Source organism: Onychostruthus taczanowskii, unplaced genomic scaffold (genome assembly GCF_017590055.1).
Source record: "Onychostruthus taczanowskii isolate IOZ18803 unplaced genomic scaffold, ASM1759005v1 scaffold9, whole genome shotgun sequence".
Taxonomy (NCBI): domain Eukaryota; kingdom Metazoa; phylum Chordata; class Aves; order Passeriformes; family Passeridae; genus Onychostruthus; species Onychostruthus taczanowskii.
This window is the reverse complement of record NW_024506993.1, coordinates 4129572-4146370: the sequence shown is the minus strand read 5'-3', so window position 1 is coordinate 4146370 and position 16799 is coordinate 4129572. Positions and strand designations below refer to the sequence as shown.

General features: G+C 43.0%; 1 protein-coding gene across 4 annotated transcripts in view; it reads right to left on the bottom strand.

The window, feature by feature from the left end:
- FOXP1 (forkhead box P1) overlaps positions 1-16799 on the bottom strand; it is a 376461-nt gene that overhangs the window by 41986 nt on the left and 317676 nt on the right. For all 4 annotated transcript variants that reach the window (XM_041425693.1, XM_041425694.1, XM_041425695.1 and 1 more), the window contains one exon: positions 4064-4168. In XM_041425693.1, coding sequence (XP_041281627.1) covers positions 4064-4168 — 105 coding nt within the window. The remainder of the gene's footprint in view (positions 1-4063; positions 4169-16799) is intronic.

The following is a 16799-nucleotide window of genomic DNA, read 5'->3' as shown; positions in this document are numbered from 1 at the left end:
CTGCCCGGGAGGGGCAGGAGCGGGGCCGCGTCGGGGATGCCGCTGCTCCCGGGGATGCTCCCGGCGCCTCTCCCGCTCCCAGCAGCATTCCCGGGAGCACTAGAGGGCACTGTGGGATTTGGGCCACCCCGGCCTCGGCCGCCGCGGGGGTCCCGAGCCCCCTGCCGTGCCCGGGGTGGCTCGGGGGGCCGTGGAAGCTCCGGGAGCCGGCACCGGACCGGCGCCGTCCCCGCGCGGGCCGGGCTCGGCACCAGCGGCTGCCGGCGGGCGCGGCCGCGTCCCCCCGCACGGGACGGGGCCGCATTCCCGCAGCTTCCCCGCTCGCAGGGGGGTCCCGCCGGCCCTGGAGAAACCCGAAACAGCCAGGCACAGCCCGGCCTTTCCCCCCGCCTCGCTGCCTGTGCGATTAGAAAGTCCGCGCCGTGCGGATGATTTCGGTGCAGAACGGTCTGCCATGCAAAACGAGCGCAGTTAATGCCTTTGAAACAATTTATGATTTCCGGCCTACTTCAACATGTATTAGCATATACCTGGTTCCTTTAATATACACTTTGTTTTTCCAAAACCACAAACATAGTTGCTGGAATTTCATGTGGAAGTGCTTAAGGGGTTGAAAGTTAACACCTTTGTGAGCCGAGCAGTCTCACAGTTGCTGCTAAACAAAAGCCTCTTTGTAGAAGCTTTCTCGAAATGTTTTCTTAACATGTTCCAAGTAGTTTTAGGCAGGCAACTAAAGTAAACAAGATGTTACCATGATAAAAACACTTGTGAAAACATTACAGAGTGCACTTAGTAGTTTCTTTCACATAAACTCCCTTTCGTTTCATCAAAGTTAAATGCACATGAAGCAGATTACCAGCATCACTGCAACACCGGACTGCCACATCTCTCCAAAGGTCTATGTCCTTTCTTTTAAAGAATCTATTTGATTTAAAAATGCTACAGCCAGGATTAAGCACGTCTAACCCACAATCAAATTATAGGGGGGAAAAAAAAAGGGAGGTGTGAGGAATAATAAAACCTTATTCAGTCTTCTCAATTTTTTGCCCTGGCTACCCCGCTGAATAAACCACCCTCCCTCCAGCCGGGATTTCCTGAACAACTTGCTGTATAAGGGGTATATATTCCTATCTTCCACGGTCTTTAAACACATGCAAATGAAATCAAGGATATAGTCAATTTTGCAGGAAAGTCGCTCTGTGCTACTAATTGCTCCTTTCCCGCCTGCGAGAGGGCCCTGGTTAACAGGCCAGACACGTGTGCACCCTGCAGCCCTCACCTTGCTCCCTGCAGCCTGGCAGAGGCCACAGGGTCACCGCCCTGAGACTGGACTTGTTTTTGTTTTTAGGCTCACGGAGTGTTCTGGAGCATGCAGGGTGCTGCTGTTTCATTAGGCAGAGCAGCAGCCCCTGCTGCTATCAGTTAGCTCTAAGATACCGCATCACATGAGAACCAATGGCTGATGGATTCAAAAAGGAAACACAACACAACGACGCTAAAACGGCAACTTTTTTCAAAAAGAAATAGGGAAATAAATGCGTACAATAGCCCGTGTATCTGCTGGTTCTGATAAGCATCCTCCTGTTGGCTGTGAGTGAAAGACAACTAGGATCGTTATTTGTACAGTATTTATCTTTGAAATCAAGGGCCCTGTGGTGTACCTCACCTTGGGAACAAACACTACAGAATGATCACAGAAGAGTGTCAAATCTCTGGTTTTGATTTACCAACAGTTATGATATTTCTTCCTCAGGAGGAAAAGAAATGAACCATGTTTTAGACCTGCAAGTCCTTTTTTCTCCCTTAACTGAAGAATCATTTTATTGGAATACAGGGCCTTCATTCCACATACAACTTCTCCTTGCCTTTTCACAAGGTAAGTGAAATTAAGCAATACTCGATACACAGGCTGTATTTCACTTGGTAAACAAGAGCTTTTCCCTTGAGGAGGCCATTGAAAGAGTGTCACAGATTACATAACTATCAGAAAGGAACTTCAACCATCTACCTGTTATCTTTTCATTGAGTAATGAATTCTGATAAATGGCAACATAATTTTAAGGAAAGATGCTCCACAGGAGCATGGAAGGCTACAGTATTTTATGAAGCAACACTCACTTCTTAACAGTGTCAATACACTGCTCAGGGACATCCATTTCTGCATTTGTTCTGGATTAAATATCACTCTGAACAGTAAGACTTTGGACACTGCAGCATTTGGACAATAAGAAAATTTACACAAGGTGGTTAAGTTTAGGAAGCTCACACAAAATATTTCTGTTGAAAGCTTTCAATGGAGGCAAAAGCTAGACTGATAGTGACAAAAGTAGAACTGATGGAGCAGCTTCAAGTCCAGCCTGGGCTGCTCACAGTTTGCAGGTTTTTCCTAACAACTGATTGCTGCACATTATCTCCTCCAGGTGAACTGATGGACTGGGTCTATATACTGAAACACCTCCAAAATACCACATAAAAAACCAGCCCTGCCTCTACCCATTCTTGTTATTTATGTTCTCTATGCATGGCCATCTCAAGCAGACCACTCAAGATTCCTATGGAATCTTCCTGAAAGCAGCCACTCTCACCTGGAACACAGGACTAGCACAGGAAGCAAAGGTGGCACAATCTGACCATATGTGACCACACACTTTATTCTACTACCTAAGGCTACCACAGCACCTTTCCCTTGCACTTACAGCAGTAAATTGAGAATTGTTTTAAAGGTCTAAATGCTATAGCATGGCATATGAATATGAATGAGCTGGCAAGTATGGTGAGATTAGCATTTATTTCACTTAAGTGAACAACAGGATGAATTACAAGGAATGAGGCCACCCTTCATGGAAATTTATGACTAGCACCTTCTTATTTTGTAATCCTCTTGTAATGAGAACCTTGTCATTACTGTACCATTCCTCACTTGTAACATATGTTTATAGCAGGACCAGCGCCGCTCCTACGAACTCAGGAGGGTTTTGCCAGTGGAACCACAACTGGTCCATTCTGTTCTGAGAGCAAAACCCTATCTGTATCATCTAACATCACCCAACAAGCATCCTCTGCTTGCTTTTGTCCTTCCCTCCCTCACATAAAAATCCAGGGAACCACCCCAGAAACAGCAGGTACAGTTGAACGTTTTGGGAGTAAGTCTACTTATTCATCCTGAAGAACCTCATGTATTTATATAGCCTAACTTCACGAGATGACTACTCTAAATGGGAGAAAAACTTGTCCCTTTGTGCATTTAAATCACAAACATTGCTTGGGTGGCTGGTCTTTAGCGACCTTACAACTGACCATCCACAGAACTTGAGCAAAGATCAGGGACAAACCTTCAGCAACCTGGATGCCCCCACAGCATGTGTGTACCTGGTGTCCTACCCAGACAAAGAACTCTTTTGTGATGGGAACAGGGGTGAGGTTGACGGTTTACTTGTGGAGCAGCCATGTGCAAGCTATTAGGGCTGAGGTCCTTCCCTGCATCGGGATGCACGCACTACCACGCACTAGTCCATAATGCACTGTTTATGCAACGCGTAAAATTGTGTTCCTTGGCAGCAAGGAAAAGGTCTGCAGCAAACTGCAGGGGCCCAATTAATATAATTATGGTTTATTTTTAGTAGTGTAGACTTTGTTCATTAGTTACTTATTTGACATAAATTAAATTTCACGTGATGTTCTGCAATTCTCTGTTCAATTATGGAGTTAATTTAAGACTAGATTTCTAAATTAAAGTGAAATCAAGGTTAAAACAAGGTTTTATTATTTACATGATCGATACTGCAACTTAAAAATTATTTAAATAAAATGAAAAAAAAAAAAGCTACGGAACTGCAAACACTGTTTTATAGCAATACACTGAACAAGACCATAATTTCCCCATGGGGCTAATTTACTATCCCCTGTTAAAATGTTCTTGAGCCTGATCCAAAAGCCACTGAAGTGAAAGGGAGCTCTCTGTTGACTTCAATGGGCTTTGCATCAGGCCCGGGGTGAGTGACAGCACACAAAATTTCAGGGCATGCTTTCTGTACAATGCAAGTGCCAAAAAAACCATCCTTACTTTAGGAACGACTGGAAGTCTTCACATACTGCTTCGCAGCCCGGCCATTTGCATACGCCGTGTCCGTACAGCGGGTGGCTGTGTGAGTGCTCCTCGTGGGATAAACTGGAGGGGAGAAAGAGAAGAGAGAACAAGTGCTGTGAACTGAAGGTGCTGTAACAATTCATCCTCACAAAGACTCCTAAAGAGCAGCAACCACCAGATCCTGAAGCATCCCCAACATCTCACGGTACCCGCCTGACTCTTGCCCATGGTTTTTCAAAACAGAATTAAATACCATTTGCAGCGTGAAACATGTGTCATTCTTACTTAGCTATCCTCCTACATTTCATTCATTAATTAAGAGGTTTGTAAAGAATTTAAATTAACACGGACGGGGGAGAAATCATTTGACAGACCTGCTTAATATCCTGCTTGATATTTTGCTAAAAAATTTATGAACATTGCATATTTACAACTCAACTTCATCGAGAAGCCATCTCCATGCAGCAGTGTCCCATTACACCACAACACAGCCGGACCTGAGGCTTTCCTCATGGCTACAGAAAGGAAAAGCATCAAATTTGCAGCCTTGGCTTTCCCACCATGTTATTTATTTACTGGGTTGAGTTTTTTTCTGGTTGTTTTTTTTTCTTCTTCTTCTTACAGGCTGTTCCATTGCACAAATACGGCCCCTTACATCCCAAGAAAGAAGATTTGAGATGTATTTTCAAATGCAAAATTCACCATAAAGAAGAGGGGGCATGCAATCAAAGGATTCCTCAGCACAAGGGGTTATGGGGGCTATTAACCTTGCCTAAGATTGGGCAGGAACGTCACAGAGCCTCCTAACTACTGAACCCAGGGTTAAAGGAAAAAATTCATATGAGCACTAAGGGGTTAATCCTTCAGCGGGATTCCAATCAATACGTAATGATTTGGCTGCACTGATCCAAGTCATGAGACGCTTTGATCCAGGCCATGTGGTGCTCAGGGAAATGTATCTGTTGCACTCACTGATGAACCATATTCTAAAATATCTTCTTTATTCGACTTCTGCATGGAAACTTCCTAAGGAAAGGAATTATTTTTTGCAACTATCTTCATAACCTTAGATGACTTTAAAAGCAAAATGTCAAAATAATATTGAAATCTCTATTTTATGCTCACACATGTATGTATTTTTCATGGCAAATCTTTTTGCTACAGTATGTCTGTGCTGTATTATGGACTTCAAACATACACAAAGGATATGAACACATACCAACATCTAGGTGTGGCTTTTATTACTTACTTCATCCTGGATTACAGGTAACGTTATGGATAAATGCCTAGTTTTTGTCATTTTACTTTTAAACACACCTGGAAATGCTGTTTATTCCTCTTCTGTAATATTATCTGTCTGTGCACTCTGACAAAATTGTGTTCCTATATTATTTCAGAGGCACTGAGTAGCCAGATCCCTGTAAATACACTCCTGAGATGCCATCCCAAACACACACTAGCTGGAAGAGAAATTCCTGCCCAGATTCTGCCACTTTTGACTTTAAGCCCAACAAGAATCTGAAGATTACTGAAGGTATTTTTCAAAATTATTTTACATTAAAAAAAATAATTTCAAAAGTACCGACTAGAAAAGGCATTATGTGTTTTATATGAACCTAATTCATTATTTCATTAATATCCTATTTTTGGCTGTTTACAAATAGTCCTTCAAGCATAAATAAATATGCAAGGTAATTTCCTAAGAAAACAACAGTAGATAAAGAGCCTTAGACAGGCCTTTTCTGTATACAAATACTAGACTGGTTTAACTGAATCAGTCTTTTAAAAAATGTTCAAGTTAGGAGAATCTCTGTAAAGTTTTTAGAAGAACTAAGGAACCGATGCATTATTTGCAAGGAATTTTAAAACATGCTAAACCACTCATTTCCTCAGCTGAGGAAGAGGTAGAATGGCTGAAGAACACCATCCATCCAAGCCAAACAGGCATATGGTCAAACATCCTCTATATACATCTGAAAATTCAGAAAATAATGGGGTTTATCATCTGTTTCTGTACCTGGATAGAGCAAAGGGTGAGACAGGAGGCTTTCATGTTAACACTCGATTAAAGTCCATAAAGACTACATATGAGAGTTATGATTTCAGTGTGTTTGGAAGAACAAAAAAAGAAAAAGAAAGGAGTGTATGAATCTGCCCAGTGCATGTTACCCGCACACTGGGACTTGTGATGGCCAAGTAAGGAGTCAGTCCCCCATGGGGTTTAAGCACTGTAAATCTCATTATAATATCAACAGGAGTCACATGGCTTAAACCCCCAGCAGGGATTTTAAAAGTTTCTCTGTGAGAGCCTAAAGGCCATGGCCAAGTCAACGGAAAGAGCCCTACCGAGATTTGTATTTATTTTTTAAATCCAAGCGCAAATCTCTTTTCTTTCCAGGGAACTTGCACAAGACAAGACAAACTGTGTAGGACGTGACACCCTGGTATTGTGTCCAAAGAAAATGACGGAATGACCAAGACAATATCAAACTCTGAGTGATGCTCAGGGTGTCAAAGGCTCGTGCTGTCAATAACCATAAAGGCTGGTGCTGACTGTAAATGGGAACGTAAAAGGTCACTTTGCTAACACGATGCTACGCGTAACACGCTTAACACCTACGCAGAGCTTCCACTGCCATTCAACCAAGAAGAGGAACTACTTCAACTTACCAAAAATAAGACATTTCAAAGAGAAAAAACCCTCAGTCCTGAAAGACAAACGCCAGCCCTCTCTGCAGGCACTGTGCCATTCCAAAGGCAGCAACTCCCATCCTGCTCGGGGGGGTTTCAGCCGTGCCTTTCGGTGACCTTTATGTGTCAGTATCAGGTTACTGCTATTTTATCCATCCCACTTTTGAAGATATTATAGATTGCCACTTGTTCCCTGATAGAGCCTGAAGAAGCACCTCAAAACAAAACAAAGAGCGGGTTCATACAGAGGCGGATGTAACGCACAAAGGATACAGCCAGTGGAAATGAATGGAGAACTCTGTTGAACTGATCTAAGTACTCACTTTGTTTGGGCAAATAGAGGTGGAAAAAGAAGATTTTAATCCTGTACATAAATAAACAGCTTTGTGAGCACAATGAAAACCTATAATCTGAAATTGTTTAGTGATATTTTGCCTGCACGCAAGCACAGCTTCTGTAATCTGGATGCATCCTAGGTCTCGCTGCCGGAGACAGACTTTTAGAAGATCTGAGCATTGGCAAGCAGAAGCAAGTTTTAGGTCTGTTTGATTTCTAATGACACATTAGAGTAGGTGTTTGTTTCTGTCACTCTCTCCTTCCCAGGAATGCATATTCATGGTCGGGTACTGGTGATGCAACACCAGTTAGTGGAAATCATTTTATAACAAGACATAATTTTCAAAGTAGTGAAGGAATAAATGACGTAAATTCAAGACAACATGTGTTTTTTTTTCTCTTCGTAAGGTATACGTTGCATAAAAGGTTTATATTGCATAAAAAATAGTTAACACAATAGAATTACTTCTAAATAATGCAATAGTGATGCATTATTACATCGAACTACAGCAAAGAACACTGGCAAGTGAAATGTCTTGCCTAAATCAGTTATTCATGACAGAAAAGAGAATAACAAAATCCATGTATGAGACTGAAAACTGTGTAAGTGTTCACTTATTTTTGGCTGCTTCCAGCTCTGTTTCCAGTACAGAGGGGAAGGGAAAAGGGACAGGCACTTCCACAACTCGTCTGGGCTTGCTGGATAGAGGAGAGGAAATTTAACCTCTTCCTTCTTCCCCCTATATTGCCTCCTAACTCCAAGGATCTCCAGAGGTTCTGATAGAAATTTCACCTCCCATTCCTACAGGGATGGCTGTCAAAGCTGCTACTTGCACAGCCCACTCCTGCCAGCCACTCACCTTTTGGAATACACCTGCTGTGCTACAGCATCCTGGAAGAACCATGCTCTGGGACACAACAGCACAGGAGACAGAGACACCAGAGACAGCTAAGTGCTGATGGAGAGTAAAAATGACACCCTGAAGTGAGATGGGAACATGCTGGGTATTGGGGAAAGCAGTGACCAAAGCCCTGGCATGAAAGCTCCCTGTGTTCTTCAAATGGTTTCATTCAACCCCCACTTATCAACCACGTGTAACTGGGGACTGTGCTTGTACACACACTGGCTAAAAAGTCATGGGTAGATAGATACAAAATCTTAGCTTCAGCTAAGCAGAAGCCTCAGTGTCTGTGCTTCTGCCACACAGTGGACCATATTTTAAATATTCATGATGCTGACATACTTCATAATTCCACTCTCTTTCTTCCACATCTGCTTGGGCCAATGATCTTTGCCAAAACACTGGGGGAAGCCAGTGATGTAGAGAAGCATCCTTGACTATTGCATTTACGAAGCATCTGCTCACGTTCTAACAGAGCTCAGAACATGCCTGAGCCACCTGCACGCTGAAAAATCAATACCACGTCTCCTGCTTCCCTCCTGCACGGAGCTGGAGTACGGCACCCTTAGAAAGTGCAGAACTGCCTTTTTAATTTTACTTTATTCCTCAGGGTCAATGGGAAGTGACCTCATCTTTGCCAGCTGCCATGAAACTGATATCTTGTACAGCCCAGGCAGGAGCATGGGGCTCTCTCTCACACCACACTCCCCCTCTCTCTGATTTAAATGGCACAGCCATTGAGGCTAAATGCCACAATTTTGGTCCTGTACAGGAGAAGGAGACACACACCTGGGAACCAACACAGCTTTCCCACAGTTGTGACTGCCTGGTGAGCTCTAAAGCTCATCAGAAGGCACCGAAAGAGTAAGGCTGCTGAAAAAGTCACAATTTTCTGAGTCAGAAACACTCACTGTAACCGATTTTAAAATGAAACGGAAGAAGTAATGATTAAATCATTGTACAAACTGTACTCAAGTGCAAGTTCCTGTCTTCATGAGAGAATCAAGCGAACAAAGATGCAAAGATGTGTTTTGCAGTGAAGTTCCACTGGTGAAAATCCCTTCAAATTCTTAGTAAGGTGGTGCAGCACCTCTTTCCTCACTTAAACTGTGAATTTAAAAAACCCCCAAACAATAACTAAAAAAACACAAAAAACCCCCAACTTCTAGATACTAATGCTCCTGTCCAAGCCTCAGGAATGGCCCAGGAAGCAGATATGTGATCTAAACAGGGGGCTGTCCAAGCAGGGTGATGCCTCTCCATCACTGGATAAAGCTTAACAGAAGGCCATGAGCCTACAGGACAGGTAGAATTTGATGTGAGTGGTCAGTGACAGCTCTTTCTACAACTGGCTTGCAAATTTTTGGATGCTTTTTAGAGGAGCACTTCTCCTCTTCCTCACTACTTTATTCCACATGCAGACCTAGGACTAGAAGCAGCTCATGTTTTACATCAAGCCCTATTGGAAGTAACAAGAGGTTATATTACATTTTAAATTACTACACCAATTTAAGACAAATCAAGTTAAAACTGCAGCCCACAGGCTGAAATCCTCTCTTCTAATCGGTGTGCACTAACTTGTGTACTCCAGTAGCATCAGAAGGCAATCAGCAGTGCTGTTCTAACACAAGGCCACCTCTGCACCCCAAAGCACTGCCCCCCATTAATGCCTCTTGTGGCACTATTCCCTAAACTCCTGTTCTGCAAGGAGAGCACTGGAGAATCTGCAGCAAGACTAAGACAAAATCTGGCTGACATTTCCCTTCCCTTCTACCCCCAACCCTCACTGCAAAGAGCAGAACCAGACTGGATAATTAGAAGCATCATCTTCTGGTTTTGATCTATCCACTGGATGGTTTGGATTATTAACCAACGTTATGACCCTCCAGCACTCTCACACATCCTCCTTCCAGTGGCAGCCCCTCTTCCAGCCCTGCAGGAAAAGTGCCACAGGGCCTGGACAGTCACTGCCCTACATCCCTTCCTTGGAGAAATTAAATGTATCTCTAGAGCATTTAAAAGAAATGCCCATTGCAAAAAATTCATCACTTGTCTCTGGTACAAATTCCACTCCTGCATTTGAATTAACGAGTTTCTCTATGATTTAAAACTCTTTATTTTTTTTTATTTCAACCTTGTGCCTAGGTACTGTGGTGAAAAGTACATCAAATATACCCAGACACACACGATTTGAAACGCTGGATTTTAAATTCCAGCACTGCTAACTAATGAGAACAATTTTTTCCTTCTTCTTCTTTGTAGCATCACTTCATGTACTTACATACCATAATCATATCCTCCTAGAGCCTCTATTTTTCCAGGGTGTAGATCTTTAATTCCCTTTAATCTGTCTTCATAGCCTATTCCCTCCAACTCCTTTATCATCCTTGCTGCTCTCCTCTATATTTGCTCCAGCTTCCCTTTATCCTTTCTGCAAGAGAGTGGCCAATTGTACATCACACTCAATGTGGTTTAACTGGTTCTGCATAAAGCAGAACAGGAAAAAAAAAGAGGACTCAGATGCAACATGCATGTTTATGCCTCCCATGACTGCATTTACCTTTTTGACTAAGACATGGCACAGAGTGTCCCACCTTAATTTCTCAACCCCGATTATGCCTCAGCCATTTCCCACACAGCTGATGCTGAGCAGCTGACGTGTCATGTCAAACCCGCAGTTTGGAATTTTGATTTCCTAGCTGGGCTACTTTCTACTTATCCCTGCTAAATCTCATTTTATTCCTCTCTGAACAGTTTCCTAATTTATTCAGATTAAAACGGATTGATTCAGTATCTTAGTTTAATTAGGAAAAAAATGTGATCCAACCACTTTCTTGGGTTTTTTGGGGCTGGGGGGATGTTCTGCGGGTTTTTTTTCAGGTTTTTTTTTTTTTTTTTTTAACACTGGCTTTTAGCACAGCATCCCATCCCTCTTACACACCCAATTCGCATGGCAGAGGGAGGTGGCAGTGGCAAAGCTTTGGCCCCAATTCAGCAACCCTTTTAAGAACACACACAAGTATAAAAACACAGGATTAGACCTTGGACTTCACCGAGATGGAGGTGTAAAATTACCAACGAACATACATACTTTGTAAAAAGATCCTGTTTGCCAATTTATTTTACTGTAATTTATATTCTGTTGTAACATTTGAATTTATAGTAAAAGAAAACACTGAGAAACAAGATCTGTACTTGTTCAACAAAATTCTATTCTGTTGCATTTAGAGTTGAGGCAAGTCTTCCACTCTTATATAAACCAGTGATACGTCAACAAATATGAATAACAGGGATTATTCACGTCAGTATTTTTCACCCCTGTCCCACAGGCACAACAAAACCTGCGCAGAAGGTGACTGTCACATCACACACAGCCTGGCAGCTCGCTGGGGGGGCCTTCGCCCACCCCACACCCCTGCAGCAGCAGCAAAGTGCCCTTGGGGAAATGTTTATAAAAATATAATTAAGATAAATAATGATTCCAAGGGAGAACTACAGCTAGAGCACTGCATTCTCTCCGCCGCATGCTCTCCCCTTGGAAGAATGCTGTTTAAAAAAGCACTAAAATCCAGAGGACACAAGCCTGCTTCCCCAGGGAAACGTGCTGAATCATACAGGTAGTGTAAATATCATATGCTGCTGCAGGTGCTAGGCAGTCTATTTGTTTGTGTTTACTAAAAGGCATAACAAATAGTCCCACTAAAACAGAACAACACTTGGCACTGGACTGATAGGTACCAGAGCAGCCACAAATCACATTCATACAGTTAGATCTGAACTGCTGGGCAACACTAGAGCTGCACCTTGCTTTTTGGGAGGGCTTCTTGGCCATGATTTGCCCCTCTCAGAGCACAGAGAAGCTCAGCATCCTGTCTGAGCATCCCACACCCAGGGAAAACCATGCAACAGCAGGAAAGAAAGCCAGAAAAAGACAAGAAGTACAGAACAGACTTGCATGACATACATGGCCAGCTAACATCGTTTACAGCTTTGCAACTTCTGAGTTAATTCACAGTATAAACAACAAGGAAAATGTTTCTTCCGAGCAAGACTTCCTGTAAACTGTTCATTAGAGCGCGCGGAGTGCAGGGCTGTGCACCTGCTGATTAACCATGCGCTCCAAGAATAAACACAAACCCCAGCCAGCCAGATTGTTCTGGAATTTGCTCTGAGCTGATTTTTCTTCCCCCACGTTATAAATTGGATTCTACAATAAAACAAACAGCACAACATAGGTTGCCGAGAGTTAAAATCTACTTTTTACACTACATTGACCACAGCACCCACAGGCACAGCTACAATGTCTTTCTATGAATGGGACAGATTGCCATATGGATGCAGACACTGAACAAGCTGTACAACTCCTGGCGACAAGTGCCTAGGGGACTGTCCTATATTAGCACCACCTGTGCTGTGGAAATTGTGCTCTGTGTATGAAATGGTATTTAAGGGCCCATCGCGATGTTATTTTTGAGTATACACAAAAAGGAAAATTACAGTTAAAAAGAATTTGCTGGCTAGCGGATCTGTTGCTCAGTTCCCGAGATCATCTCCCAAAGGAATAGCTCTCCTCTTTATTCATGCAGCCCAAAATGACAAGCTGTAACACATATTAGCAGTTTCCCTGCCTGGGCTTATACCAACCTTTTAACGACAAAAATCTACTTTATAATATACATATGTTTTCCTGATCACACAGAAGAAATTACAGGCCTCCTACCTTTCCACTACCAGCTATACAGAAAAACACCCTATGGCATTTCACAAATGTTGCTCCAGCAGCAAGCAATGCAATTTCAATTTTCCTTGGGTTCCTTCCCTCACTCCTCACTGTACAGCAGGTAGAGCCACAAATCCCGATTACCAAATTTAAATGTGCATCTCACTACTTTGAAAATACAACCGTGTCTGCCTGACAAAAATAGAGCTCCAGATTAGCACAAGATGTTGAGGGAGCGAGGAGAAGGGAAAAGCAGGGAAGAGAGGTTTGAGCAGTACCTAGCTGCTCTACAAAAAGAGATTTCCCCCTCTCCAAACTGCAAGAAAAAAAAAAAAAGATGCCAAGAAAAAGTAAAGTAAAACAAATTGAATTAAAGAAAAACAGTTGTAAAGTGAACATTACAACCTGGGAAAAATGATGTCATTTTATTGAGAAACTCATTTTTTTTCCATTAAACCATAGTGAAATGGATAAAGTTTATACAGCTTAATGGTGGAGTTTTATTTTAAATGCTGCTCAATATCTTAGCAGTACGATATAACATGATGTAACAGCTGTCATACTAACTGCTCCATTTTTATTGAACAGCACAGAAAACAGTCACACAAAAGTCACCTAAGTTCTCTACTTCTACAGCCCTTTCAAGGCTGTTTCTGTTCTCAGATTGTGCTATATATGTTAAAAAAGTAACACAGCTCTTTATCAGCTCGCTGCTCAGCTCTTCAGGACAATCAGACCTGACCAAATTCTGAGGAAGGACAACTTGCACATAGGAGGAAATAAAAAGAAACAAAAATCCACAGTGCAGTAAACGAAAACCAGGTCCCTTTTTAAGAGTACTACATAAACACCTCTAATAAAAGAAGAGGACAAATTTTCATTGGCCTTTAAGTATTTAGACAGGAATGTTTTAGTAAAAGTTTAACTGCAAAGTGCATGCAATTAACAGAAAGCCATCAGCTATTTCTCTGGTATGTAAAAATAGCATTAAGCTGTATTAAATGCACGTGTAAGTATCTCAGTTGCAAGAAAAGGGAGGAGATATGCAAAGCACTCAGATATCAAACAATGATCTGTTGGCCAGATGGAGGAATAAAACAATACATATGCTAAAATTTGGAAGAGTTCTGTTAGGCGTCTGCCAAGGCTCACCCAATCTATTTTAAGTGCTTTTTGATACATTAGCTTAGTGTTTGGAGTTGTACAACTGATGGTTATTACACAGGACCAGAGAGAAGTGAAACACTGGCGTGCAGGAGCTCCCTGATGCTGGGGCAGCTTCCCAAGCACCAAACCCAGCACCTCCTCCAGCCAGGGGCCACATCAAACACTCACAGGCTGGTTAACTTAGCATCTTTCACAGGGAAAAGCAAGTAAAATAAGCTGCTCTTAGTTGAGTGCAGGAATTCCCTGAGAAGCGTGCTGAAGGAGCTCCTGGGCAGAGTGAGGAGCAAGTGGAATTGTACAACTGATTTAGCACCGTGGCAGACGGTGGGTGCGGGCGACACACAGGAGGCTCCACACCCGCATCTGAAAAGCACGAACAATAAAAAGTGCCTGATAAGGCTTAAAACTGAAGATTAACAGCCCCAGGTCTGAGTCACAGCCGGTGTTTTTTTTCAAAACTGATTACAAAGAGTGACTCAGAGGGAAGCCTTCAGTAACTGGTGGCATTTCTTTGAAAGGGGAGTGAGCGCCAAGGGATCGGACACTGGGACACTTTGGGCTGTACCTGCACAGAGTAAATGCAGATGGCCAGGCTGGGGCCCTGCTGTCACAGTGCCATCATCACCAGCAGCCCAAGCAGCCCCACGGCCACTCCAGGTGCAATGAGAAGGACAGCAGCATTGTTTATCAGATACCCAGCTGGGCCATGCAAGCTCAAGTCTCCCAGTCCAATCTAGCTCCACAGCAAGGATGGAGGCACTTAAGCTGCTCAGACCATGGGTAAGAGCACAAAAGTCATGATGGGGTTTGAGTACATGGAGCAGCTAAATACCTCTTGGGAGGAAAGGGCCCAGGAACACCTATTTCTTAAGGGAGAATGGATCTGAAGCAACCTAATCCAATGCAACTCTGCTGATGGTGAAGGGTAATGAACTAAAATCAGCTGCAGGGAGCAACCGAGGGGAGCTGACATGGCTGAGCAGATCTGATGCTGGCACCAGTGCAGAATGAATGCCAGGGACTAAGTGGAGAGGCTGGCCAAGAGAGGATGGGGCCCTGGGAGCATATGGACTGCAGGCTGAACTGTTTCATCCCGAGCATTAATAATGGACCCAAGTCTGTAATTCTTAATTGTGCTGAATCCTAATGCCCTCAATCTAAGGGCCTTGGGATTTTGATGGAGGATCAGCTGGCATGGAAGATAACAACAGTAAAACACGAGGCATTAGGCCTAAGCAGCAGATCAATGGTCTGCCATGCCATTCCTCACTTCCCTTCAGAGCCTTCTCCAGACCCTGTCCTCCTGCCATGCTGGCAAGAAAAAGCAATTTTAAAATCCCCTTGTTTATCCCATCTATTTTTGCTATGAGATGGCTGCTTGCTTATGTGGAAGGACAAGACTCAAGTGTATGTGGGAACGGTATAAAGGCAATGAGGGGAAGAGATGGGACTGCTGGCAGATGGAGAAAGGTCTCTTGGACACAAAGCCTTTAACTGCAACTATTCACCTTACTTCTGGTAAACAACAGATGCACTTCTTAAATTAACAGGTCTGGATCTTCATTAACTCACTTGTTTATGTACAGCCTCCACCGTCTTGGCTCTGCTGCAGTCAGTGCAGGATGGAACCAGCACAAGGAGTCCACTGCACCCTCAGACCTCCCAGTTCAAGCCCAAACTGGAGCAATCTGCCCACTGCAAAACACTGATGAATTCTGCACTGCTCTGGTTTTCCAAACCTTCCCACATGGGGAATATTCCCAAGCATGCAGGTTTCAGGATGTCCCCTGTTAACCAGGTTTTACAGTTAGTAGTCACTTGAAGTAACTGGGCATCCTCCTGCTTTGTTTCTTAAGAAAATAATCAAGTTTCTCCCAAATAAGATGCAGTGGAACAAGAAGGAAAGTGGGTACTATCCCTGACATTTCTAAGCACAGCAGATGTACTTAACTGGCTCCTGTTATTTATTTATTTACTTGTGCAGAGAAAAACTGCTTGTTACTGAAGAAACCCAAATGCTGATAAGATGATGAGAGGTTTGCATGCTGGTTGATGGTCTCACTTTCCCTTATCCTGAATGAATACAAGTATCTATAACTAAATATTTCCCTTAGGGTACTGATGACTGAGGTATGTTTATTGCATTGAGTGAATTTATATATATAATCAGCACAATAAACATTATTAAATTGTCTGAGTAAAATCAAAGCATGAAACACACAGTCAGTGCTGAATTCTAATGATGCTGAATGCCCATGATTGCATGGGGAAAGGATCTTAACAAGCCTTGATTTGAGCTTTGGCATCCGCCTCACAAATCACACGAAATGTTCCCTCTTTAATAGTGCTGAATATTGATAAATGTCTCTGCACGGCACAACAGGGAAGTTGGTCTCTATTGGCAATCTTTACCAAAGTGTGTTTTTTCCTTCTCTACACTCAAGGGTTTACCCTGAATGATTTAATTATAATTTTCCTTGTGTAAGACAAATTAAAGAGGAGAGTAGGAGTGTCATGCCAAAGCAGATTATTTATCTCCTTAACAGATTGCTGTGCACCAAACCCCAGAGCTGCTGCTGCTGCTACTTACAGAAACTGGGCGAAATGTGGGACAAAAGCATAGATGTAATATACATTTAAAGCCCAAATGAATGAAAGCATTAACCCATTATTTACAGCTGGAATTGTTTCACTCCCAGGGAAGCCATACACACAGAGCATGAAGAAACCAAGTGCAGCACCACGGTGTTCCCTGGCCCAGGAGGAAGGGTGCCAGGGAACGTATTTTTGCTTTTTGGATGTCCTGAGTGACTCTGGCCATTTACCTGCTGTTTTCTTTTTAGTCATAAAGGAGAAATTTTGCTGTCACTGTGCCCCAAGGGCAGCAGCCCCACAG